This window comes from Sturnus vulgaris, chromosome 12, assembly GCF_052056855.1.
Source record: "Sturnus vulgaris isolate bStuVul1 chromosome 12, bStuVul1.hap1, whole genome shotgun sequence".
Classification (NCBI taxonomy): Eukaryota; Metazoa; Chordata; class Aves; order Passeriformes; family Sturnidae; genus Sturnus; species Sturnus vulgaris.
This window is the reverse complement of record NC_142254.1, coordinates 7,862,676-7,890,469: the sequence shown is the minus strand read 5'-3', so window position 1 is coordinate 7,890,469 and position 27,794 is coordinate 7,862,676. Positions and strand designations below refer to the sequence as shown.

General features: G+C 42.0%; 1 protein-coding gene across 1 annotated transcript; it reads left to right on the top strand.

The window, feature by feature from the left end:
* Window positions 1-51: 51 nt before the first annotated feature.
* On the top strand, window positions 52-12,443 carry SHCBP1 (SHC binding and spindle associated 1). Its single transcript, XM_014881639.2, has 13 exons — window positions 52-160; window positions 703-891; window positions 1,460-1,575; window positions 2,186-2,394; window positions 3,189-3,281; window positions 4,007-4,240; window positions 4,347-4,512; window positions 5,762-5,882; window positions 8,841-8,972; window positions 9,828-9,946; window positions 10,672-10,758; window positions 11,630-11,756; window positions 11,993-12,443. Exons 1-13 carry the CDS (start codon window positions 67-69, stop codon window positions 12,310-12,312), a joined length of 2,007 nt encoding a protein of 668 aa, XP_014737125.1. The 5' UTR covers window positions 52-66; the 3' UTR covers window positions 12,313-12,443.
* The last annotated feature ends 15,351 nt before the right edge of the window (window positions 12,444-27,794 follow it).

The window sequence follows — 27,794 nt, the reverse complement described above, 5'->3', positions numbered from 1 at the left end:
GCCTGCCGCCAGCCAATGAGCGCGCGGCGCTGGCGGGCGGCAGTTGCCGGGCGGTTTGAAGGCGCAATGGCGGAGCTGCGGCTGCCGGGACCGCAGGGGCACGGCCGGGAGTCGCCAGCCGCAGGCGTTGGGCCGCGGGACCGCGCCGGGCAGGCCGAGGGTACGGGCCGCGTGTGTCCCGGGCTGCGTGTGCATGCGGGCGGGGAGGGCGCGGGGAGCCGGCCGGGCCCAGCCCGAGGGATGCAGCTGCAGCTGGACGGTGCGGACGTGAGGGGCGGGCAGGCCAGGCCCTGCTGTCCGGGCTGCTCCGCCGGGGTTCGGATCCCCCGCGGCCGCGCCCCGGGCAGGGGAACATCCGCTGGGCAGGAGCTCCCTCACAGCCGGCTGGCCCCGCAGCCGCCCCCCGGCTCGGGCGTGGGCACCGGGCTGGAAATGAGGGTAGGGATGGCTCTAGAAATAAGCACTAAAATGTGGTGGCTAGTTTTTTTTCTCTAAGTTGTGAAGTTCTGTGTGTTTCTCAGTGCCTAGCACCCACGTCTGTGGGTTTGCAACGCTTCATCAAGCGTGATTTAAGACGTGCTGTAGAAGGCAGGTTCATGGGAGAGCTTGGGCTGAACAAGAGTTTTTTGGGAACAGAGGAGTGAGCGAGTGGTTGAAGTGACAGTTCGTGGGGTTTGCTTTACTCCCGCCTCCTCTTGCCAGATCTGCCACGGGAAGATGCCGAGAGTGACTGGAGTGCTGACTCCTGGAGTGACTATGGCAGTCGTGACAAACCAGGGACTGCTTTGGGAAGGACTGTGCCAGACGGGAATGTGCTTTTCCCAGATATTTTTCACACCGATCATCTTTTGTTTTACGAGCGATTCAGCGCTTACCAGGATTATATCTTGGGTAAGTAATTTTTTCATAGGAAATTAAGATAATGTTACTTTTCTTGTAGTGACTTCAAACAACTCAGTTTTAGTGGAGTCGATTGAATATATTAAGCTGTGAGATGCTTTTAATGGGGCTGGAAAAGATCCAGTGTCCTGCCATCACTTATGCTGTAACCTCAGCTGCTCTAGCTGGTGCACCAGGAGGCAGTAGTTTTGAATAAGTAAATAAAATGTTAATGATGGAAAGGCAGAAGTGTTTGTAAGTAGTGGATTCTGTGCCTTGTTTTAGCTGGTCTTCCTAATTTTTTTTTGTGTATTGTAAATTTGTTTAAGATAAGGCATAGGTTATGTGTTTAATACCATTGGCACTGAAACCTTCAGTGTCTGGAAGGTTGAGTCTTGGATGTCTTGGGGAGGAGCACAAAACAGCAAAAATGCTGATTGTTATCATGTGCATAACAACGAAGTCTAACTTTAGATGTGGTAGAAGAACATTTCAATTGTGCTGACTTTCATTTTACAGTGATCTGGAGAACTTTTCTTCCATTCCTTGCATAAATGTACTGTCTTCAATTTCTTTTTAGCTGATTGCAAGGCTTCTGAGGTGAAGCAGTTCATAGCTGAGTACCTGGAGAAGGTCCTGGAGCCCTGTGGCTGGCAGGCGATCTGGCGCACTGATGTGTTTCAGGTCCTTGTTGGGGTGAGTGGATCTCTGCTGCTCAGGCATTTGTCTCCACTTAACATAATTTACCTGTAAAAGACTTTCCTAAGTCTCTCGATGTCCGGGTTTGTGTTGCAAATCTTGGATGTTGAAGCTTGCAGCTCTATCACAAGCGATTGAGGAGGGAAAAGCTGTGTGGCCCCTCAGCTCTTTTCTGCCCAGTTAGTGACAAAATGGTTTTCACTGCCCAGACTATCTCTTTGGATTGTTTGTATCCTTTGGGCACTTAGAAAAATGTGCCTCAAAGGAGTCCCAAGGGGCTGTGAGGTATTGGTTTGTTTGAGTATGAGGATATTGCTTTTGCCATTTTTTAAAAACACAACAAGCAACACAAAAAGCGGGGGGGGAGCAACTTACCTTTTTATAAGCTTTGAGGGATTTGAATGAAGTTTTGGATGTGGAAAAGCTCTCTAGCTGTGGGGTTGTGGGAAGCTTAACTCTGGGTTATCACTTCAGCTGAGGAGATGGCCTTGAGTATGGTACCATTTGTGTTGGTGTGTGGGGGGTCCCAGCTGACTGGCACATCATGGACCCTTCCCTTAGCTGGATCTGCAGTTCGGAGGGATTTTGGAGCTGTTTGTTCCCACAGGTGGTGGGTGTGAATTTCCCGGCCCTGAAGGCAGTTGTGCAGCTCAGTGAACCGTTCCTGTGTGAGTCCCAGGACAGCAGCTTTACCCAGGAGTGCATGCAGGAGCTCCTGGAGCTGAAGGAACATCAGATCCTACTGCAGGAGCTCTGGGTTGTGTATGATGAGTCAGGAGAGTTTGACCAGACAGCACTGGCCATAGAGCATCTCAGGTAGGACACTTGCACTCTGCTGGTACCCAGTGGGTCCTGTCCTGAATTCTTGGGCTCTGCTGGCAGCTCCACAAGCCAAGCTTTCCAAAGTAAATCTGATGACTGGTGCTCTGAGGAGACTGCTTTCCCTCTCTTTTTCCCCCCAGAGTTCCTTGGACTGTATTACTTACAGACTGGTACACTGTTCTTTCTCTTCAATAACATTTTGGTGGATTTTTCTTTTTTTTTTTTGTCCGATTCTTCTTTCTTCATTTTGCCTCTTCCCCTAAATTTGCTCTTTATTCTTTGGGTGTCTTTTCACATATTCTGTTTTTTTTTTTTTCTTCATCATCTGTCTCTTTTTTTACCTCCTTTTCTTTCAGGGACTACATGCGGTTTGAAACCTCTCTACAAATAGGCTGTAGGACTGGACAAAAAAAGTTAAAATAGGAGGAATGACCTACATTGTCAGAAAGAAAGCTTAGCTGAAGGGTGATTGGCTGAAACCAAAGAACCAAAAAGCCTCAGAATCTTAAGTGTGTCAGTGTTTTCAAATCCATGTTTCAATTTTCACTCCCTTTTGAGGAAGTAGAGCACAGGTTATAATGCATTTTGAGCTTAGACACACAAAATAAAACTTTTTACGCAGGTAAGCAACAGGCAGGAAAGATGACTTTGTGTATACTGAGCAGTGTAAGGGACAGTAACATGGATTTAGAGAGAGGTGATGCTTTGAGGTGAATTCTCAAATTGGTAACACTGTGTTTCCAGTGCTGTTGACTCTGCTCTCATGGTTTAACACTTTATTTCCCAAGGTTCTTCTACCGGAGCATCTGGAGGACCTGGGATGAGGAGGAAGAGGATGAGTTTGATTACTTTGTGCGGTGTGTTGAGCCCCGACTGAGACTGTGAGTGCAAGACCTTTGCTGTTCTTAGGGCAGAACCACTGGAATGTGTGATGTGGGTGGGAATAGTGACTCAGAGTAAGTTGTAAAAAGCTCCTCTTGATTTGTAAACCAAGTCAAGTTCGTTCTAACAGCATTCACTGTCTGCTAGTCAAAATTTTGTATGGAAAGTGAACACAACTGATGCTGCCACTTGATTTCTGAGCCTTGGTGTTTCATCAGATGGTGCCCCAAACCCAGCAGTAGTTACCCTCACACTGGTACAAGTTGTAATCGTAATAAAAACTGGCATGAGATGCTCCATTCTTTACCTCTGGGCGTGAAATAAAACCCACTACCGAGCTGAATGTAAATAAAAACTTGTAAATTGGTCATTCCCCAGGAGGAATGAGTGTGACTCTGTTTTTCTAATAAAGGCTTAGATATTGTTTACTTAGAATTGTTACTCTGTTTTTATGGCTGTACTTCTCCCTTTTTTTTAGGGTGGTGTTCTGATTTGTAGGCAGTCTTTCAAGGTGGGTGGGCAGCTGTTTAGAAAGTAATATATTTGTGTCTGTTCAGGTTTTCTGGTTCTGCTGCTTTCAAATAAAAGGGACCAGTATTGATTTGACTGCAGAGAACCTTGACTCAAGTAGTGATGCAGAACTCCTGAAGTTCTCTCCAGTCTCATGTTTGGTTTTTGAGGATTGTGAATGTGCCATATGCTGACTCCTTGCTTTGAATTGCAGGCATTATGACATCCTGGAACAACGGGTGCCTTCTGGGCTGGTACTTGATTACCAGAACTTGTTGTCTCAATGTGAGAAGCTTTATGAGAAGTTTTTAAATGTGAGGAACAGCATATCAAGCAATGATTCGGACTCAGAAGCAGAAAACGTTTCCATGGTGGAAGGACTAAAACTGTATGACAAAGTGGAGCACTTAAAACAAAAGCTCAAACTAATTGAGAATCCTCTGCTGAGGTAACTGGCGGGTTTGTGCAGGAAGGAGGCTCCTAAGGGGAATCACTTAACTCAGAGGAGGTGGTTACTGAAGCAAGAGCTGTTGGCTCTGTTGCTCTTGTTGCAGGTACGTGTTTGGTTACCAAAAGTACGGCAGCCTCCAGGCCAAAGGACTGAGACCAACGGGTGCCAAGGTCATTCATGTCGTGCCCTGGACCATGACAGCAAATCTGCTCCACTTGTTGGCGAGGGAGAAACTTTGCCCAGAATCTTGTGAAGACTTAGAAATACAGGTGCAGTAGCAGGAATTGTCTGCTAATAGTTTTTCCTCTCAAGAAACAATGTGGAAGAATAAGTTAATTTATCATGTGCAAGATACTACAGTGGTGGTATTATTCTGTCAGTACAAAAAAAAAAATCGCTGTAATTCAAACAATAAGTGGTAAAATTGGATGATTCAAACAATTTATTTTAATATGTTTGTGCCTGTTGAGTACTCTATACAAGCAGCTTCCTGTGTGTAGGAAATGAGATGAACCTGTAATAATTCTACAGTGGAACATTGTTAGGCATGACACTTGAACTTATTTTTGAAATGCCCACCTCCCTTGATGCTGCTGATAATGATCTAGAGTTTGAAGGAAAGTGTTGTTTTCTTGCTTTGGTACCGTATAGGAAATATATTTATTTTAGGAGCAGTCATGTTTAGTTTTAGTGAATTCAGATAAGACTTGCTGCTTCAGCAGTTAAGAAGAGGCTGAATTCCTTGGACCCAAATGAAATGGCTTGCTGTAATTCTGATCGCGTTCATGAATTACAGATTGCCAAAATGGAGCTATGGGGAAGGTCCTGGAGTAACTTTTAGGCTGTAAACCCGATTTTTCTGACTTGGCAACTGAAAAAGTGCTCTCATCATGCTTACCCTGGAATTTGCTGGGAAGCAATAAATGCGTGTTTTTTCTCTACTAATTGTCATCCTTCAGCATGGAAACTCTCAGTAAGGTTTGTGAAGAATATCAGCCTGCCCTCTTTATCAAGGAAAAGGATTGTGTGGGCACTATTTACCACTGTGGTATCTGAATTCTGTTTGGGGTGACTTGTACCAGAACAAACACAAGAATATTCAGACCAGCTTTGCTCTTCTTGCTGAATTGTTTGGTCTTTATTTTCTTTAGCTTCTGTCATCTATTTCTTCATGGCAAATCACTTAGGCACTATTGAAGTGTTGGTCTGGAACCAAGGCTATAGTGAAGTTTGCTTTGGGGTGCATGTGCTCCTTGATCTGTTTGTGCCCCAGTTTTCTCCTGGGGGGAATGGGCATGACACAAACATCAAGGTCATGTGTTAAGGCTGGTTTTGTCTGCAGAGGGCTACAATTCTTGAATTCAGAGTAGAAATTTTGTGTTATTAGTACCATTGAAAGAGTTTCTTTTAAGCAAAAGCAGCAACATTTCATTGAAAGCAAGCTCTGTGGGCATAAATGCATCCATTTTTACAGCATTCTTTGGGAGCTGATTGTATGTGTATTTTTGTCTCTTGCAGTTTCACCGTGATCCACTGGCAGCTGTAAATGCCTGTTATGAAGGAGACAGAGTGATTATCTGTCCTGGCCATTATTTTGTGGATGGCGTGTTCTCCATTGCTGATTCAGTAGAGCTAGAAGGTAGAAGGTTTGCTACTAGTATTTGCTACTGAAACAAGTAAATGGAATGTCTTAAACTAGCTCTGTGTAAGGATTTACTCTGCAGAGTTTGCCAGGAGTGTTTGCTTTTTTCTTCAAAGTCTTCTGTTTCTGCTGCAGAGCTGTACATCATGCAGGGTGGAGTGAGCTGTTTCATTAGCTGTAGTGCAGATAAACTGCAGATTTTGCTGAGTAACAGCAAATTTATAACTTCCTTCTATTTGTCTGCATAAATGGTGAGGTAATAGAGAGGATTCAACAGAAACTTAAGGGCCTTGATGGTTGTGATAGTGGAAACAGAGTAGAAGCCTCTCAGAATTACTTCTAACTTAGCTGTACTTAAGAAATGTCCTTGTTCTTCTCTGTGTGTCTGAATGTGCCTCAGGGGCAGCCTCTGAGCCCCACTGCTGGTTCAGCCCCAGGGAGTGCAGGGGGAAGGAGCCAGGAGGTGCTGTTAGGATTTATTGATGGCATTTGGAGCATGTTGGTGATAGGTGAGCAGGGGCTGCCAGCCTGGCTCTGCAGTGTGTGAAGCATGTGGGTGGAGGAGGGAACTTTTGTTTAACACATTTTTTCTGCACAGACACAACAGATGTGATTTTAGGATTTTTTTTTCTTGCAAAATATTTGTGTTTTAAATACTTCTGCTTTGCCTAGGAAATGTTGCTGTCTCTCCCTCACCATTCTTGATTTCTCAGTGTAGCCCTTTGCTTTAGGCAGGCACACACTGTTGCACTGTTATAGTCTGTTTATCACTGGGGCTTCTGCAGCTGTTGAGATACTTCAGTTGCATTTTCATCTTGTCAAAGTTTCTTAATGAGAAGAAGGCTGAGTGTTTAATTTCCTGCTGTTCTGGACTTCACTTTTCTCGCCCTTCTTGTTTTATGAATAATTTTCTTTCTTGCCCGTCTCCAGTGTGTGTTTGATTTATCCAGACACACGGTGATAACCAATGCACCTGCAGGACAAGGGACCTCGATAAAGTGCTTTATTTATCTCAAGAATGACATTGTTCTAAAATTGTGTCTGGTGTTATTTATTGCTTTTCTAGCTTTGAGGAAACTGAAATACAAATGAAGCAGTATCACACATTAGAGGATGAACTACTCTATTTTAAGAAACAAGGCATATAAATTTGTATTTTTAGTAGAAACCGTGCTCTGAATAACAAGTACTTGTCAGGTATTTAATCTTCTTATAAGGACTCCTGTTAGATAAGGTATTATAGCAGTAGGAGCAGCCAGGAACATTTGAAGTAGGAGCATCAAGACAAACTTTGCTGGCACTAATCTGAGCAGCTGGCTGCTTTGGTGGCGTTTTTGGGTTGGAGGGGTGACTCATGAAAGATGTCATTTTGCTTAGTAGAGCTTCTATTTTTCCCAGACACTGTGCAGTCAGTATACTGAGGTTGAAAATATGAAGATAAGTTCCTTACAGGAACTAAATAAGGTTAAAGCAGTAGCAGTTGCAGGATGTCATGATAAAGAGAACTTCCATGCCTGACAAAAAGGTGTTGCAAAGGCACCTAAGAACTTCCCTTCTGCTTGTGCCATAGTTGTTGCAGCTGGCTGGGAGCCTGCAGCATCAGCCCTTCTCTGTCTGTGCTCAGGGGCAGTGGATGACAGTGGCCTTTGGCTGCTCTGGAGCTGCTCAGGCAGGGGCACAGCCCTGCTGGGAGTGAGCCCCACTGGGCAGCAGGTGAATGAATCTCCCTTCATTCTAGAGCTGCTGCTTCGGAGGGGAAGTGTAAAGCAAGCTAAAGGCGCAGTTAGAAAACTGCAGGCACTCTGCAGGACAGTCATTCCTAAAACTCTGCTTTGGGTAATAACATCTTTCTGTAGTGGTGAGAAGTTAGACTTTTGCTGTCCTGTAGTGCTCTCTTTTTCCATGCTGGAACTGCCCCCCTGCCACCTCCTCTTCAGGGGTGACCATAGATCAGTAGCAGTGGGAAAAGGTTTCTAGGTAATATCATGTGTTGACATATCAATCACTTAACTTTGCATTAAATTGCCTGTCTTTAAAACTTTCTGCCAACTCTTGTTCAAAGGTTTTTATTTTCATTTTGGTTTTAACCTTTCTACTTGCATGTGGCAGTATTTATTTATTTATGTACTTGGTTAAAAGCTGGCATCCTGCTTGGGCACTTCTTATCTGTGTGTGCTTTCAGAAAATGATAGGACTCATGCTGCTTTAATGGATCTTGCATTATTGCTTTCCTTATCGTGATTCTTGTCAGTGACAAGCAATAAAAGCTTTACATGGTTGTAAATTTTCCTGTAAGTGCTTAAATGCTGACAATTGTGGATGGCTTAGTAAATCAATGTTGGCATGTGCTTGTGAAAGCTGCTTTTTAAACTGAATTAATCTAGAAGCCTGTGTAACACAGGAACACTGAATTTTCCCCCCAAATTCTGTGCAAATAGGGAAGCTGAATGAAGCATGCTAACAATATCAAGCCCTTTGCACTTTTTTCCCTTGTGTTGTGGTGTGACTGCTTTTCCCCTCTGTGTTCTTTAGAACCTCTGCCTGCTGTAGTGAACTTCTGTGCTGTCCTTTGAGAGCAGACTGGAGATGCCTGTGTGTCCTCAATTCCTGCATACCCCCTGCTCTGTTGGTAACTTTAGGGAGTGAGGACTTTGGCTTTGGCAAATGTGAGCTCAGTTACCCATTTGTTCAACTTTCTCAGATAACTTTGCATTTTGTTGTGTACCATTCATGTAAGGTAACTTTTGAGTTTAGTTTGGAGTGCTTGCACCTTGGTACAGAGTGGGAGGTGTAAGGTGTAGCCTGGCTGCTTGTTGAAAATCCTATTCAAGGTATTAAACATCAAGGTTTAAACTTCTGCCATAGATTTAAATGTCATTTATGTACTGAGCAGGTGCTCAGATACTCCCTGTCACCAGATACTCCCTGAGCTTGCATCTCTCACCTCTGCTCTAGGCTATGGCCTGCCAGATGATGTCGTGATAGAAAAGCAAGGGAAAGGAGACAACTTCTTTGACTGTACAGGAGCCAATATAAAGATCTCCAATTTGAAGTTAGTGCAACATGGTGCTGTGGAGGGGATTTTAAGTAAGTGTAAAAGCATCTTGACCTTTTTGTGACTCTTTCATTATTAGTGTTGGAATTAAAGCTGGGCCCCAGTGTTGCATTTTAACAAAATATCATAGAGAGGAGCCCTACAAGTATATGTATCAAGTCTTCCTCCCCTTTTTTTTAAACTTGCTTCTAATGTGGACATCAAAATAACTTTTTTATACTTTCAAGCTCTTATGACTCTTATGCTTTATTCCTCTACTGGAATTATTAACTTGATCATTGTTCTGCTGTTAAGGCAGCCTGACTCTGAGTGCAGGACAGCGTGTGTCAGGAAAAGGAAGCAATTCTTCCCACAGAAGAGCTGCCATGGCAATATTCAGCTGTAGCTGACCCCAGCCAGTGCTCCACTGAGGAGCAGGTGCTGTAGGACTGCTGTGGGACTTTGTTTTCAGCACCTTCAAACTGACACTCACTTAAGTCTAAATTGTTAAGAAGTTTATTGGCCTTGTTTTTGCAGAAGATGCTACCAATATTTTTCCTCAACAGACATTGGGGTTTTAAATGTGTTAAAATATTTATTAACACTTGTATTCATGTATTTGATATCTTTTGAATCCAAAAATCTCCTAGGAATGTAATGAAAAGAAGTCAAAAAAACTTCTAAGAGAAATCTCCAACCAGTGCTCCCTCATAGCAGTGTCCTTGCTTAGACCAGAAAAACAGCATGAGTTCAAACCACACATGAGCAAATAAGTGAATTGAACCTAAAGTGGATAAAATAAATACATCACACTGCAATGCTGCTGCAAGGAGCTTGTCTGTCTGTGGGAGGGGTTTTTGTCTTTGCAGAACTGGTTCATCCAGCAATAATTGTTTCTTTGTATGTAGATGTCCATCATGGGAAAACCACGCTGGAGAATTGTGTGTTACAGTGTGAAACCACTGGAATAACAGTGAGGACATCAGCTGAGCTACTGATGAAAAACTCAGATCTCTACGGGGCAAAGGTACACACTCATTCTTAACTTTGGCTTATTTCCCAATTTAAAATAAAGGTTTCTCTTTGGAAATAGTGCAGTCAGTCACAGGGTGGCTTCTGTTGCTCTGGAGAGAACCTTTACAAAATCATTTTGGACAGCTTCATGTTACTGAATCAAGATTGGTCCCAGGGGTCTTGTAGCCTCTTACCAAATCTAGTCAAATGTCTCAGGCTGATTTGTGTGTGATGATAGCAAAGTGATGCAGTAACAGGGGATATCTGTGAAATAATCATGGCTGCATAGCTGATTCATGTCCTGCAGTACTTTTATAGTGACTTTCTGGTTTCTCTGCCCATAACTAGTTTTCTGTTTATTCTGCAAATGAAATGCCCTTTTGGACACCTTTGATTCTTACAGAGGGATGATAAGCACAAAAATGGACTCTGATTTGGATTTTTTGAAGAATGATGGGGCTTGTGGTATTGGGAAGGATGACTAAAGCACAAGCAAGTAAGGCAAGGCTGTTCAGCTACTCTTCAGCAGGCCTTCATGCACTGGTGCCCCATGCTGTGAGGCCTCAGCCTTGAACAAAGCTGCTTGAGCTGGATAACAAAGCTGTGAAGCTGGAGGGGCAACGCTGTTTTGCATTGTGCAAACTGGTAGATGAACACAAAGATGTGCCATGGAGTGGTCAAGTTCAATGGTACATGTGCCTAAACTGCTTGTGAACTGCTACCAGCTGTGTCTTGTAGGGTGCAGGTGTGGAAATCTATCCAGGAAGTTCATGCTCCCTGCTGCACAACGGGATCCACCACTGCAAGGAGGGAATACTGATCAAGGTCAGTCCCAGTCACAAGGTACAGGTTTGCTAAAAGCTAATCATTGTGCCAATGGGTTTGGGCTGGCTCAAAACCCTGCTGTGCTATGTTGGAACTCTTACGTGTCACACATGCTTGCCTTGAGCTTGCCTTCATCCTTGCTGGATGAACCAGTTATGCAAAGACAAACCCATCCTACAGACAGACAGCCTTGCAGCAGCTTTGCAGTGTCGTATTTTCATTTTATCCACTCCAGCAGTCACCTGATTTTTTTCTTATCTGCCAGAAAGAGAAGATGCGTTTTGCAGTGGAGTGGAGGCTGCAAGCCCTGCAGAGAGTCTGCCTCTCTCCCATGGAGGGAATGCCCTTATGCACTCTCTCCTCATAATGGTTATGATAAGGTTTCCCCTGCCATGCCTCCCTGTTTCATGTAAAACGTTTGTAACCTATTGCTCCTTCCCCCTTTGTGCTGCCCCTGTGCCCTCCGATGATTCCTTGGTTGTTCCACCCCGACCCCTGGCTCTCCTCTGTCACCCCGCTCCCTCTGCCCCTTGGGGCCATTTCATCCCTGGACCCTTGGAGGAGGAATAAACTCCGCCTTGCATCACCACCCGTGGCTCCTGTCCCTCCCTCCACGGTGGGCAGAAGCGGGGCTCTCACAGGAGAGCTGGAATCCCTCTCGTCCCACAGGAGAGCAGGAACGTGCCTGTAAGCACAGGACGAGTTTCTGAGGACGCTTCTCTGCAAGGGGCACCGCGATACTGCAGTGTCTCCTGTGTAGCAAATAGTCCTGCTCTAGCTAATACAGAGAACTGATTCTGCCTAAAACTAGGAAGATTTTTGTGTCCCTTTAGCTGGACATGACATGTTGGATTTCTCTTTTGTTCTGTAGAACTTCTTAGATGAAGATTATGAGGTTCCCAAGATAACCATGGTTCATAATATGATCCACAACAATGATGGATATGGTGTGGTCCTGGTTAGACCAGCAATGCCCTCTGAAACGAAGGATGCTACAGGTACTTTGCTTTTCTTAGAAGAAACTGCTAAAACAGTATACTAAGTCTAGTATACCCAGGTTTTTGGATTGCATAGTTCACAACTTGTATTTGAAATTTGTGACTGTCATGGAGTACTTAACCGAAGAGTGGGATGAGTTGACAATGTTAAGATTAAAGAAAATTAATTCCAGGATTTTTTTTAATGATGTGCTGCTTTGCATTGACTGCTGATACCATTCTGTTTCCTGCCTTAGGGAATACCCAGCCTACCCAGGCAGGTGATGAGACAGCCTGTGCAGAGGGCTCCAGGCAAGGACAACCTGGATGTGTAACTGATGAGTTGGAACTTTGTAAGCGAGCTGAGACTTCTGAACAAACTGAAAACAACTCTGAAATTGCAAATGTACTTGGGGCTACTTCTGCAAAGAAGAAACAGATGCACAAGAAAAGACTGAGTGAACTGGGATTTACAGAAGCTGATGACAATTTAATGTCACAGGAGATGTTTGTCTCTGTTGAGGGCAATCAGTTCAAATGGAATGGGAAAGGAAGTTTTGGTCTCTTTTTTTTCTGACTGACTCCTGCTGGCATTGCAGTAGGATTTGTACAGTTACTGATCAGGTCACATGCCAGGAGTTGTGCAATGGTGTTATGCTTTTATTACCCAAGTGTCATCCCTATTTAAGGACTGCAGCTAGAAACTCACTTGGTTTTTCTGTCCCATCTTCTCCATGCCTTAAATCTCCTGGGTCAGCTGCCTTTGTGATGCACACATAGCACTTCTTTCCCTTGCACTTCGTTTTAAACCTGGCTGAGCTCTTGACAGTGTCTTGTCTCTGTTTTTTAATCAGCTTTATCACCAAAGGGCAGATTGGGTCAGGTTGGAAGGGAACACAGTGGGTCGTCTGATCTCACCTCCCTGCTCCAGCAGGGCTATCCCAGAGCTCATGGCACAGAACTATGACCAGGATTGTTGTGGAATGTCCCCAGGGAGGGAGACACCACACCCTCCGTGGGCAGCCTGTTCAGTGCACATGAAAGTTCTTCCTCATGCTCAGGTGGAACTTCCTGGCCATCAGTTCCTGCCTGCTCCTCCTGTCCCATTGCTGAGCCCCATGGAGCAGAGCCTGGTCCATGCTCTGACACCTCCCTTTGGATATTGGCACATAAGGATGAGGTGCCTTCTCAGCCATCTCTTCTCGAGTCTGAGCAGGCCCAGCCTCAGCTTGTCATGAACAAAATGTGCCCTTTTGTTCAAATGTTTTTCTTTAGGTTTGGTGTGCATATTTAATGGTGTGAGTATTCAATAGTGTGAAGCATGTTTGTCAGAGGTATTTTTCACATTAGCACATTCTTGGTCTTCATGAAGTCACCTGTGCAGTTGTTTATAAGGAAGTGCTATTCATTGATAAGCAACTGCAGCTTGGGAGAGAAATACTGCAGGTTAAAGCTAATGTTTGGCTGGCAGGGTTCCTTTGAAATGGCTGATACTCATACAAGGTGGCATGGTAAAAAAGTAGTATTTGAGAAAGGGTCCAGGATTGTGACAACACTCTTGAGGTTGTGCAGGAGTCAGTATCTGAATAACAAACACTGCAGTTCTATGGACCAGCTGCAGGGACATGCCTAGCCCACAGCCACCCCTATACAAGCCAGTGCAAATGCTGCTGTGTTCATTCAAAATGTGTTTTAACATCTCTGTCATGTTCTTTTGCTCTTGGGACACACCATCCCCCAGAGCTTTCCTGTGCTACTCCATCTTCTGGAAAGGTCGTTTGGTGCCACGACTTTTGTTTCAGCCTCTGTAAAGTTCATTTGAGTGTCACTACTGGTGCAACTACTTGATACCTATATAACCTGCATCATAGCTTTTATGCCTATTTAACCTGATATAAATAACTTTGTATACAATGTAATGGCTAGTATATGGTTAATTAGTGGCTTAATGCTGAATAGACAAGAAGAAAAAACTCACCAGGTGGATAGTTTCAAAGATAGGTAAGTATAGTAGTAATGAGGAATTGGCAAGTGTAAAGCCAATTAGCCACAAAACAAAGGATTTAGGTTGGTTAAGACCAGACAGACCAAGGAACACTGTAACTGTGCATGCTCTGAAGACAAAGTTAAAAAGTTCAGATGCAGAGAAGATTTTGTAAGCCTTCATCAAAGACCCCTGATGACCCCTGAAGTGGGGAGGAGCATCGGCAGTGCAGAGGAGCTGTCAATAACCATGAGCTCAGACTGTAAATGTATAATGCTGTATAATGTGGTATATTTACAACAGCACTTGGCAAAGGTGGGTGAGTTGGGTGGAGAAATCCCCCTCACCTGCAGCACTGCAATAAACAAATAGCTGCTCTACAGACACCAGTCTATGGGGATTTATTCCTGGCCTAACTTTGGGCATCAGGTTCCTGACCACCTCACATCTACAGCTCTTGTACTATGCTACTGTGGGAAGATGGGTTGCAGGGATAGTGCAGAAGGCAATTTTCCTCAATGGATTACAGCTGTACTGATTGCTGGGAAGTGCAGACAGCCTTGCCTGCCCAATGGTATAAAAGAGTGGGTTAGCTGGTCGGGAGTAAGTTGCAGTTGGAGCTTGAGAACCTGAGTCTGCTGCAGTTTGGGATGGATTCTGCTGGCTGTGCTGTGAGAAGGGACATGTGGTCCTACAAGGGACAGACAGGGTTAGGTGGCTGGGTAAGGGACAGCTTGGGGTTAGCCAGTCGTGCAGAAGGAAGAAGGGAACTTGCAGAGAGGAGAGAAGGAGTGTGTGCTGTGTGGAGCTGCCTACGAGGAAAGGAGTCAGAGCTGCTGCAAAGAACCTCTGAGAGAAGCTGTGTAAGGTTTTTAATAGAACACTGGTACTGGTGCTAGTTGTGTCCATCTCGACGTAATTGCAACATGCTACCCTTTTCTTTGAGTTCCAAAAATCTGCCTTACGCTAATGGTGACACGGAAGGCAAGATAAGACACGCAGAGAAAGAATAAGGTTTTACAACATTAGCTCTTAAATTACAAAGCAGTCTGGGAGAGAGAGTGTGCCATTCTTTCCCTACTACTGGGCGTTGGTGTTTTGAGGGCAGACAGAACTGATCACTTTTGTCTTTCTAAGTGTGGAAGAATCTCTTCCTTTTTTTGACTTGTTTGAAATATAGGGAGAAAGAGCAGAACCTTTTGGCCTTAAGATGGGATGGCAGCAGGTGTGAAAGCTTTTGTCTTGCATCTCACCATTTTCCTGGTCTTTGAAATAATTCCCTTCTGCTCCCTGATTTAGTGGAAAGCCACGACTGCCTCGAGTATTCCCTGTTGAACCATGTCTGTCTTGTGCGCCATTTCTGGGGGAGGTTTGACAGATTATCATATTTTTCTTTTTGGCAGTGTATCCTGTAGTAATCGATTGCTTTTCATTTGTGAAGTATCGCGGTGCCGGTGGGTGCGGGCAGCGCTGGTGCAGAGAAGTGTCTCCATGGGAGAGAGGCAGACTCTCTGCGGGGCTCGCAGCCTCCACAGTGAAGCTTTGCATTTTCTTTTGGAAATGAAAATGCAAGCCTGTAATTGTCTCGTGGCAGATAGATGCTTGATGGTTTTAATTAGAATAATTAAATTCAGAGACAGCAGCTGAATTAGCTAGATTTAGTTGTTATTTCAGTGTATTAATTTATGCGTGGATATTTCTTGATGATAAGTTTTATTCTGCCTTTTTGGCCATGTATACCAGGCTAACTCTTGGTGTTTGCTAAATATTTAAACGATACAATAAAATTAATCTCTTGGACTTTTAAGATTGCAATTTCTTTCAAATCAATAAAAAAAATACCAAAACCTCCACACAGATGAACATTGGTTTTGTTTTTTCCATTAGGTATATGAGGTACTTGTATTTTTATTCGTAATGAAAAATCAATTTAATAATTTCAGTGTAAGGTAACTTTGATAATTCCTTCTCTGTAGTTTTCAATTTAAACATCATCTGTGTTTATGTTCCTCCCTCATACTTGAGAGTAATTTCAACAAGCCAGTAATTATTTTGGTAGTGCTCTTTAAGAATTTTCTTTGACTCGATTGCTATATTAGCAGGAAAACTTGTCTGAGACTTCTCTAATGTTATGGGGAAATGGTAGTAACGGCCCAGAGGAAATCCTCACTCTGATAAATGTATATTGTGGCACATAAAAAGCTGTGATAGCAACCTTGATGAGACCAATTAATATGTATAAGACCTCTTTGTTATGGTGAAATCTACCATTTCTATTCCCAGCCTCATTCCAGGACTAGCTAATGTGGAAAGCAGTTTCAGAATCCATCCTGAATTGTGTTTCATGTGATCTTTGGATGCTTCTTAGAATATAATTGCATTATGGGTTGGAGAGCCATTTTAATTTGAACTGTATCTTACTGGAACATACTGCCTTGCTTTTGCTACTGCAGTAATGCTGCTTCCACAAAACTTTGTATAAAATTGCTATTTCTGTTTTCCTCTCTGCTGGCTATTGGTCATTATCAGAAGTAGAAGTCTGGCCTTATTATACTGCTTTTTGAAGATGTGATTGCAATTGAATTAACTACTTGAATTATTTAAGAATAGGTCTTGGACAACACCAGTAAAATGTTTTAGAAGCTACATCTGAAGTACAGAATGAATGATTGTTTTATTTCTACAACAACTCTACAAATAATGGGGAAAAACTCATCCAGTGATGTAAAGAAGCAAAGATCATTAATAGCCAGTAAGCTTCTAACCTGGGAAGTGTGTTAGTAAGTGAGGAAAAAAAGAACAGTGGAATAAAAGCCTTAGAAACCAGTTATGCCACCAAATGTTCAGGAAAATAAAATAGCAGAGTGAACTTTCTTAAATACAAAATGTTTTAAAGGGAACTTATCTGACTTTGCATTAAGAGAGTTTGATTTAAATTTATACTAAATCCAGTACTGTAATGTCAGATTATGTGGAGAGTTAAAAATAAAGCTTAGCTTGCTATGAATAATTCTCTATTCTAAATTCTGAAATGCTTCAGCCAAAAGTAGGAAGAACTGAACACAGAACAACTGACATATCTTACCAGAATGCTGTACATGCTTTTACTTGGTGCTACTCATGCCTTTCTTTTGGGAGACCTTATTTTGAAATTATTTAAGAAGGGGCTTAGAATTAACACAGACTGGCATCATAACTTCTCTTGCTTCAGTGTTTTCAAATCCATAAGAAAATAGCGTTTTGCAATGTGTTAATCACGTCCTGGGGGTAGGGGGTGAAATGCTGTGCTCTTGTTAAATGTGCTGCTTTGTAACATGCCGTGTTTTAAATCTGTTATAAATGCTGGAAAGAGGTTAATGCTGCATTTCTGGTGTAGGGAAAGAGCTATAACTTTCCTGTTTTGTGTCTTCTTACACTTTAGCAGAAAGGTCTAGAGCTTTTGAGTATATTCCTTTTTACAATAAACTCAATATTTTTAGAGGAGAAACAAAATATCCATGGGGGCTTCAACTTTCCGATTATCTCCCCAGACAAAACAGGCATAGCTGACTGACTGTTATACATTCTGAGGACATTTCTAAGGTTTTATTCCAGATTACAGATGTCCCTCTAATAGGACTTTTATTTTCTTCAAACTCTTTGATTGTATAAAAATATTTGTAATTTTGGAAAATATTTACTTTGTAAGAGAAACAACACCTACATGCTTAACAAGAGAGTTTAGTGCTGTCTGATATGCTTGACTGACAGCCCTAAGGACAGAATGCTCCATTTCATGTCCTAGAACAGACACATCATAGAGTAACAATGTGCCAGAACTGTTAAAAATTCAGAGTGAAAATTCAGTCTCTTGCCGTGTTCGTGGTGGTGCCATGTATTCCATCTGTTCTGCTAGTGCAGGCAGTAAAGCACACATCTTTCCTGTGATACAGTGACTTTATTAAGGCAGAGCTCTGTCTGCATGTAAAATATGATTGCATAAACAATTCATACAGTCTAGGTCTAATATTGCTGGCAAGCTCTTACTGCACTGGTTACTATAGAAACAGGCAAAGGAGGCTGGTTTAAATTTCTTACTTCACTGTGTGTGTGGCTTTCTATTTTCTTGTATTTTGCTTTAGATGGGAAACATGCCAATGTAAAGTCTCTCCACAAACAGTTTAAAGCTCATGTAAGGCAGTCCCATGGGAAGTACAGAACTTTTCCCTTGTGTACATCACCTGTTTGTGGGAGTGCTCTGCCCAATCCTCTCAGTTTCCTCAGTCATTTTTGTGTGTAAGACTGTATTGTCAGAAGCATTGGTGCTCCTTCCCTCCTGGAACACATCTATTAAGGTTTTTTGTTTGTTTTTTTTTTTTTTTTAAAAAACTACTGCACTAAATCAAGGTGAACACACCAGGAAAAGTGGGTGGACATAAAAAGTGCCTGTAAAGCTCGACAGTTTCATATATCAAGACACAGTTTGGGCTTTTAAATTAGGAGAAGTGAGGAGAAAGCCACAGCAGCCTCACTGAGTGAAACACTACAGGCAGAGGGGAGAGCAGTGAGAAAAGGGAAGGGTAAGTGTGGAGGAAAAGGGTGAACATGGGTGAGGGATAATGGTGCTTTTACACTGAGCCTTCTTCCTTGGGAATGTTCAGCTACCAAAAAACACAGTTCACAGCAAGGGAAAGAACTTCACAAATGACTTTTCTAAGCTGCTCTGGGCTTTCCACCAAAGCAGTGGTGATTTTGGACAGGTAAATTGGTCAGTCTCTGTAGTCTGAACAGCTCCTATAAAATACAGAGTGCACAGAGAGTGCAGGTGTCCTTGTGTGCAGGGGAGCTTGGCACAAGCTGAAAGCAGCCAACCACATCCCTGTGGCCCAGGGACCTCATGGATGTATTTGGGAGAGGATTTACTGTAGCTGACCCAGCCATACCTCCTTTATTCCTTGTGATTCTGCTCCTTACCTGCTAGAAGTGAAAAAAACCAGAGAAAAATGGTAATTCATTTAGATATCTCACCTGCATACAATGCAATGCAGAGTAGTTTAATTGTGTAATTAAAAGCTACATTTACTGCACATCAAGTCACATCTGATCTTTCTGATATGTCAGGATTCTGTGGAAAGTTTCAATTTCTTGCCTTCTCTAACAAGTCCCTCCTGTACATACAACAGAGAGTGGATGCTGCAGGAGCCTTGAGGTCTGTATGATCTTACCTTAACTTTCTCCTTCATTTAATCATAGTATTTAATCATAGTACATTAGATTGATTTAAATTTATTATAGCTATCTGGTTAGAAAAAAATTCATAATGGAAATAGAGAATGTTAACCCAAAGAAGATTATTCTGCAGTATTTGTGCCCCAGCAGATGTTTCTCTTTGATAAGCACTGCAATCAGTGCAAAGAATAGAGAGTTATATCCTTTCATGCTGAAATGTGCATGGAAAGCTTTTCCATTTTATTAAAAAATAAAAAAGGTTTGTGGGTTTAAAAAAAAAAATCTATCTCTACCCTGTGATTCAGAAGACTGGCAGGTGAAAGCTGCCTCCTGATGACCTTACTCATTCAAAGAAGAGGAGTAATTTTCTTTAATAGAAAATCTAACATATACCTAAAATTCAGCTTGTGATTATGACAAATTAGCAATACTTACATGAGCAGTTCCTTTGTTGAGGAGGTAGGGTGCATAAATCTGCAGGAGCTGGCAGAGGAGCAGAGCTGCCCCCAGCCATGGAAGCAGAGGGAGCCTGGCAGAGTGGCACAGCTCCATGGCACTGCTCTGCAGGAGCACACACAGCCATTCTCCCAGAAATTCTTTTGTGTGCAGGACACAATCTACCCAACAAAACCACAGATCTGTGCCTCTGGATCTTGCGTACCATCTCTATTCCAGATCATCCATTTGATTTTGTTTTGGTGGGTTTTTTCCACCAAGCTGGACAGATAGATAGAAAATTTTCATATTTTCTGTCAAATTGTGAAGAAAAGTTCTGCACAGAATCTTGATGTATTACTGTTACTCTGTAAACCAATTATTCCTTCTTTAATTTCTGTCCTCTGGACAATTTGTAGTTTTGAGCAAGTATTTTGTTTATCATAGCTTTATTTGGGTCTTTAGCAGACTTCTGTGAAGAATTCTGTCCCAGGTCTTTTGTGAGCCTGGACAGGTCCTGCCAGGTGGTTTTTGTGTGGTTACTCTGGTAAAGTTCACATGCCTGATGGTGGCCTGCAGGGCTCATCCCTGCTGCTGTGTCTGCCAGAAATTGTCATCCTAATTTTGGGGTTTGTTATTAAACCACTGTATTGGGAACTAGACAGGTCTGAAAAAAAGTTTTCTTCCAGTTCAAAATGAGCAGGTACTGTATCACTGGTGTATGGCTGTCCTGGTTGGGCTCTCATGCTGGTATGAGTCCAGGTCAATTTAACTCTGGCATTTATTTTGATGCATTATCAACTCTGTGCCAGTCAAATTCAATACCTGTGTTTCTGCAGAATTAGTCATCAAAGATTCTTTTTCTTAAGAAAATTGATTGCAAAGCAACTTTTAAGATACCCTTTTGTTAGTTTTAAAAGCTAATAGACTTCCTCAGATACTGAAGCATAAAAAGAATATAGAATTTCATTCTTTATATACTGAAGTATATAAATAATGAAATTGTTTGGGAGTAAACATCTATCCCAAAGCTGGGCCAAATCTTCATGTAGAAATTGGATTATAGATAAACAAATACTTTTCTCAAGGAAGCATTGACAAACATCCCAGTGCTTAGTTGTACCTGAATAATCCTGTTTTATTCTGGTAATTCCTGAGGATTCATGTCTGGGAACATTAAGAACCAAACATTCTCCTTTTCCCCTGGCCTTGGATTCATTCCTGCCTTTCCTGCTTTTATCCAGGAGTGTTTTTGGAGGGTTTAAACAGCTGTAGCCTGAGCTCTGTGAGTCACTGGAGGAGAAATGGAGATGAGCAAGTGAATACTTAAAAAACTTGTAGTGGTAAGGATTTTTAAACGGCATAAATTTCACAGGCATTGATTGCTGTGCTTTCAACAGCTACTGAGATGCTCATCAACATGTTCTGTAAGGACTAATCACAATGGAGCAGGGCAGCTTGCTGTTGATTTCACTTTCAGTGTCCTAGGAATCAGTCCTTTGCATCCATCTGCTTTTTATGGACACAGTTTATCTTACAGAAAACTTGTTGGGTTTTATATAGTAAATTGTACAAATTCTATCCATCTGCCTCCTTGTGCTGGAATTTTTTTCCTTGAAAATGACTTTTTATCAGAACAGAATAAAACCGTTTTCCAAAATTAAGAAATGTATTTTTGAAAGTCCCGTGGCTTAATTATCTGTGTGCTCACACTTTGTGGATTTTTTTTTTCCCTTAGAATGTAGTGAAAAATGTGCTCTAATATGAGAGTTTGTCATGTTTTCATTCTCATATTCTTTCACATTCTTTCACACCTCTTTCATTTTATGTGTTTGGATATATTTAGAAACAAAATTAAGATTGAACAGTAGTTAAGAAATTTCAAATTTATTGCTCTGTGTACAGCCAGATTTTTCAGTAGATACAACTGTGGTCATTCTTAGGCAGAAGGACACCCAGGGATTACTTTGTGCTGTAGTTTGAACTATGATTCAGTGAGACAGCACACATGAAATGCACGAGAGAGGGTAACAACGTGGGTCTTTTAGCACAGAAGTATTTTTAGTTGCTAATTTTTATTATATTGTCAAACAGCACAATGCATTAAATGATGACAGTGATACATGGTGATGCCACTGGTAATGTTTAATGAGGTTTTTCTTGCACTGGATACTTAAAGCCTCTTTCTGTGGACAGTTAATCTGCATTAGCTGTGCTTAAGAAAAGAGGATCAGTCAAAGAACTGTCTATTTTAATTGTAATCAATTTAGGAAAGCTTAGAGCACCATATGGAGGAGAGCTCCATCATCATTTGAGCCGCAGATGTACAAAGGAAACACAAGTTAACACCAAAAAATCGGAGAGAACTGAGCTTTTGTGCAGAGGCATCTCGAGTAAACATGGTTTGGAATGAACACCCTTGGGCCAGAGCTCTGATATCCAGCCAGGCATAACAGAGAACCAGGAGATTTATGGGAGGGTGACACTGCCCAGTGTCTCTTGCATGTTTGGGTCCCTCAGGACAGTGACAGTGGCAAACATTCCCAGCCCTGGAGCTGCTGGGGTTTGCTTCCAGCCACGGAGAGCAGCTGCACACCTGTCTGGATGGGCTCTGGAATGTGCCAGTGATGGCACAGGAGGAACTGGGGCCACTGTAACACCACAGAGAGCAGCTTTCAGTGGCACAAATTCCTTCTCAGCCTCCTGCTGCCTTAGACTCCTGGGAGCTGCTTTCCCTTTCCTGGACAGAGGAATGTGCATCATCATCATCATCATCATCATCATCATCCTGCTGTTTTGTGCTGACAAGTGTCTGTCTGTGCTCCTTCCAGCTGTGCTGTGGGAGAGGGAAAAGCTTTGATGCTCCCTCCTCTGTGCCCAAGTGCTGATTCCTGGGCTGCACTGCACCTCCAGTTCCTGGCCCAGCACCAGCAACTCTCCCAGTTCCAAACATTTTGGTGGCTGCTTTTCCAGCTGAGAGCTGTGAGAGCTGGCTCAGATAGCAGCTCAGTGCCAGGAATGACTGGGGTGAAATGGTTTTGCACGTGCATTCCTTTCTGTGCCTTGTAAAACCACCTCTGTCCTGGCAAACAGAAATACACAGTCTGACCCACTGGTTATAAGTTTGAACTAGAGGAACATTTTTTTTTTTTAATATAACACCCTCCAATTCAGCAGGTAATTTCTATTTGCCTTATGTATCTTTGTGTCCAGCTACTCTATTATTACCTTTTACTTACACTGTTTTTCTTACTGCTGAACATAACCATGACCCTCTGTTAAAGGTACTACAACCATTTTGTTCAGTTAGCAAAGGATATAATTGTCTCCAGTAAGATTTAAGTTTCTTCTTTAAAGCTTAAGTGTTCTCCTAAACTGCTGTCTGCCTGATAACAATCAGAAATGGATATTCATTCCATCGATTCACTGCCTTCAGAAGGAAGAGCTTTCTCTCATTTCAGAGGAAGACTATTTATGAAGCAATTTAATAAAAGATAGAGATAAAGAGCAAAACAGTAAAGCTGAGATTCCTTCAGTTACTTTGGTAAAGCAGCCAACATTATATTCTTTCCATTTTAACTGATCTAAAACATTTCCTTCTGTACTGGTGTAAAAAATGCACATAGCACTCAGGAATCTTTGGAGAGTCCCCTGAGCTGTAGCAATGCTGTTCTTCTCCATTTAATGATTTATTTTTGCTAACGAAGTGTTTGCCAAACCCATGCACTGTCTCGTTGAAACTTTCTCACTTGTTTAAAGGATGTTTACATTTCCATAATTCTAGATCTGCATCTTTTAGGATTATTTTTTTCTGTTGTATACTATTTCATTGCTTCCTTCAGTAGAAGCCAACCCAGCCTCTTCTTGTTGTCTTTGATGGGACCCCTCTTGTTAATTGGGACATTCAGCTGGAAATTCTACCCACATGCGTTGGGCATATGAAAAGCTTTCCTAGAATTTCTCAGAACCATGAAGCACCCATTTAAAAAGCCACTGATGTCTGAAAGTCCATCTCTTGATTTCCAAGTGCTTTAGATTTCAGTTGCCTGTGGCTGGTGTTGTCTCTGTACCAGCAGACATGGCTTAAATTCTTTTCCATGTTGTTTTCTGCACTTTGGGCAGTTGAACACTCCAGCAGCAGGACAGAGTAGAGTGAAGATGCAGTGAAAGCTCCATATGTATTGGAAACAAAGCAGAAAGCAAACATCTTTGGAAAACATGCTTGGATTTGAAATGAAATGTTCCTAAAATACCAGCACACACTTCAAACTTTCTAATTGTTGCCAAGGTGCAATCTGTCAAAATACACATATTATAATATCTACTACAAGTATATTGAGAGAAACATGAGAAGCTGAAACAGAATTAGAGAATTATTCTTGTACTATAAATGTGTTGGAGCAAATGTTGGTATGGAAAATTCACCTTGGTATCACTTCCCTACCTAGAAGGAATATATAACCCTCAGCACATAGGCTACTGAGGGGGAGTAAGAGGGAATTTTCTTCATGAGCAGAATAGGTTGGAGGCAATAGAACTGCAGGTGTGGCCATATATTAGGAATTTCCCCTGTTTTTGTGCACCAAAGATAACCTGAAATTATTAAGTATAGTTACATACACAGATGTCAGACAGATGCAGGAATGTTTATACACCAGAGCCCTCTTGCATTTATGATTTACTAGAAATTGAAGGAGAGAGGAGTAATTGTGGAGAAGGTGTGGGTTTGTAGAAAGCTCAGCTCCAGCACGAAGAGATGCTGTGTGTCCACACAGCTATTGCCAAAGCAGAAAGTGGCAGATGAGCTCACCTGGCTTCCCTTCCCATGCAGGTGTGCTGAGCCAGGCTGCAACTGGGAAAATGTTTTTTAGAGAAGCCTGTACTTGGTTTCTGATGCTTCATTTGGGGTGCTGAGTTCTGTTGCTGTAGCCCTGAAAAGCAGCCTGGAGGCAGATCCCCACGAGCATTTCTGGGCCATGAGGGAGCTGCCTGAGCCATCCCTGATGCCAAGGGGAGAGCGCTTACCTTTGTCACTTTAGTTGTCTGACAGCTATTAAAAATGTCTCTGCAGTTAACCAGTTCGTGTGACTTCGCTTAAGAATCTTCATTGAGTCTCAGTGAGATGAATAAGATGTTAAGGGCATTGTTAATGAGCAATTCCCCTTTCCATGGGGTTTCACTTTGCATGTGTGCGCTGTAGCCTCACTGGTGTAAAATGAGTAATTCCTGTGTGACTGTGCAAGTGAGAAAGGCAGCAACTCCTTGGAGTGGGACCCTCTGCAAAGGTTGTGCTGTGCTGCTTGGACGAGGGGAGCAAAGCACACAGGTGATTTGTCACAGCCAGGGGAGGTGACACAGCTGCAGGCACAGCTTGGCACACCTGGGGAGCTGGGGACAAATCCCAAAGCATCCCTCACTGTCTGGGCTCACCAGGTCCTGTCACAGCAGAGATCCCAGCAGGTCAGAGCTGCCCCAGAGAGCAAAGTGAGTGGAGTTCTTGTATCCCAGCTGGGAGGGAACACCTGAGCTGCTCCAGCCCCACCCAGGGCATGGAGCTCCTGTATCCCATTCCTGAGGACCCACCCGAGCCACCCCAGTCCCACCCAGGAGCTTCTTCCCTCAGGTGCTGAGAGGGGGTGGTGGTGCTTGTCCCATAGCAAAAAGAAAAGCTGCCTCATTTCCTATTTCTATTTTTATCCCTCTTTTTCTATGAAATTGTTGTCTGAGAGGTCACCTGAGGGCACTCCAGTGGCACTTGTGCTTCAGCTGGTGTCTGGACTTAACAGATTTTATCTGCACAAACAATTCCCTAAATTACCAGAGGGTTTTGTTGTGTTTTTCAACAAATGTAAATAAATTAAACACAGCATTATGGGAAAGAAATAGAACCTCTGGTATAAAGCTGTCCTAATTGAGAGGTCTGCGTTGGGGATTATGGGAGCAGCAGCATTTACTTTTGGGCTTAAATAAGGTAATTGAGATGGATGTGTGTGATAATGTAGCTGGCAGCCACAGAAGTGAGTTGGAAACTAAGGATTGTTTATTTCTTGTCTATAGAATTTTGTAATTGGCTTTGACTACTTTCACTAGTGCACCCTAAGCTAGAATGAAGCTTTCCCCTTACATTTTCTGTAACCATTAAGCTTCTCTTCTGAGGTGCCTTTGCCCATTCAAATGAATGCAGCAGCAGTTTGGTGCATACCCAGCATGTTCTGCTGTTCCTTGGGAATGGTTTTGCTCCCCGTGGCTTTTGGAGCCTGGTTTGCAATGTTTGCAGAAAAGGAAAGGATATGTGAACCAGGGGCTCCAGGGTGGTGTAGTGTAGAGCTTAAATGAAGATGCACAAACCCCCTCACCAGCAGCTCCCACTTCTTCATATAACACTTTAAACTGGAGAGTTGTTCCAAAGCCTGCTCCATTAGTGAAAGTACATTAAACACAGCAGCCAGGGAGCTACACCTGCAGTGCAAATAGAAAAATACAAAGTTTCTGCGAAACACTTTACAGGTGGGTTGATAGGCTGAGAAAAACGCAATGATTCCTGAGCAGTCTGGCCATTTGTTTTTTCACCTTTTTGGACCATTTTTTATATTAAGGAATTTCCAGTTGAGACTGTGAGTTTTTATTTGGTCCATGTGTAAACTTCTGTGTCTTTTATAGCTCAATATTACATACATGTGTAGCTGGTGCAGTTGAAAATAATTCTAAAAAATACTGCTCTTAGAGTTATTCAATGAAATGAGCTCACAATATTGCTAATTTTCCTAGCTGGCATAAACCTGCAATTCAAGTTAAGTATTTTCCCAAAGAGGAACACTGTATTTTAGTATCTATTATTTTCTTTCTTATGTGTTTGGTAAATAATATCCTTTTATGACTACATTATGTTTCTATTTTTATAAACAGCTTTACCATGGAAAACTGTGGGACTGACATGCAACAAATATTTCTCATAAGTAACCTGTGAATATATTTTTGTGATTGGCTTAGTGAATAATTATTTGGCCGGTGTTAGGATTTCTGTTTGGAGCTGAGGTTTATCCACAACCACTAGAAGGCACTCTGGGATAAAACTTCCCTCCAGCTGCCTGCAAATTCCACTGTAAGGACGTGATAAAATAAGTGATACTATATACAACTTCTCTTCTTCTTCTTTTCTTCTCCTCTCCTTCTCCTCTCTTTCTCCTTTTTTTCTCCTTCTCCTTTCTCTTTCCCTTCCCTATTTTACACGTTTCAGTGATGTATATTGGGTTAAAGCACCCCAGATTTCTGGAATTCAATATTGGAACAATTTCAGTCTCAATATTTTTGAAAGGTGTTCAAAAATTATGTGAAATGATACACATCACCTTTGATGCTCGCCAATAGTTACTGAATAGATATGCAGGACTATAAATCAGAAAAGGCAGCTATTCAGGGAGAAAGCACCTAACTAGTGAAATTCAGTATATGTCAGCATGGAAATTGATAGTCACTATTGCTAAATGGTGAATGTTAAATTCTGAAACATCAGAAATGTTTTAAATCTCATTTAAATATAATATTATTTTGAATAATATGCTTATTCTCCCTTATTTTTGTTAAAAGTTTGTATTTTGATAAACACATAATTAGCAAAATGTAAAGAATTTACTAGACCGTAGCAGAAAATCAGGAGATCCTGAACTTGAGCTATTTGTTCCTTTCATCAGTCCTGATTTTCTTCTTTTTTCTCATATGTGATCTTTTCTGAAGATTTTTTTTTTCCTTCCCCTACACCCTCACCTTCCCCTTCCTGAGTCTCATTAAAGCCCAGTCTGGGAGGACAGAGGGAAAAATTTCTTCCGAGAGATTTACTACTTATATTACTTTTTCTTATTACGTCTACAAAGTATCTGAATCATGATGAGTAGTTGAGGCTGGACCATTGGTCCCTCTGAGCTTATCCTTTCCTAGACCTGTGCTAAGAGATAAACCTCACTGCTGTCAATTTCAATAACATAATTTTGCATATTAGGAGTCTTCAAAAATGTTAATTCTATGTTAATTTTTTTTTTTTAATTTCATGCAGACTAGTTTCAGAAAAAGTTAATATCTCTGCTCTGGAGGAATATGTCACATTTCATTGCTTTTTGACATAATTTTTTCCAATTTGGAAGAAAAGAGATTTGCAAAGATATAGATATACCATAAGGTGCTCTTTATATAAGTGAATCTAGAAATGCAGATCTCTCTGTGTGATCATCAATTAATTATCCATAATACTAGTTCATGTAATCTAGTTCCAAATACATTATCCACAACTAATTCTGTTGCTGCCATTTCCATTTAATTCATAGGAACACTTACTGAGATGGAATAAAGTTGAAATCAACACTTTTGTGGAAATATAGGGCTGTTTAGAACATACTAGCATTTCAAATTAAAATCTCACAGGATGGATATGCTTTTTT

Bases quoted from the DNA above. Each gene is read 5' to 3' on its own strand.
- SHCBP1 (XM_014881639.2), top strand. From the start codon at position 67: ATGGCGGAGCTGCGGCTGCCGGGACCGCAGGGGCACGGCCGGGAGTCG. The intron at 2,395-3,188 runs GTAGGACACTTG...TTATTTCCCAAG, and splicing joins CTGGCCATAGAGCATCTCAG to GTTCTTCTACCGGAGCATCT. The intron at 5,883-8,840 runs GTAGAAGGTTTG...CCTCTGCTCTAG, and splicing joins TGATTCAGTAGAGCTAGAAG to GCTATGGCCTGCCAGATGAT.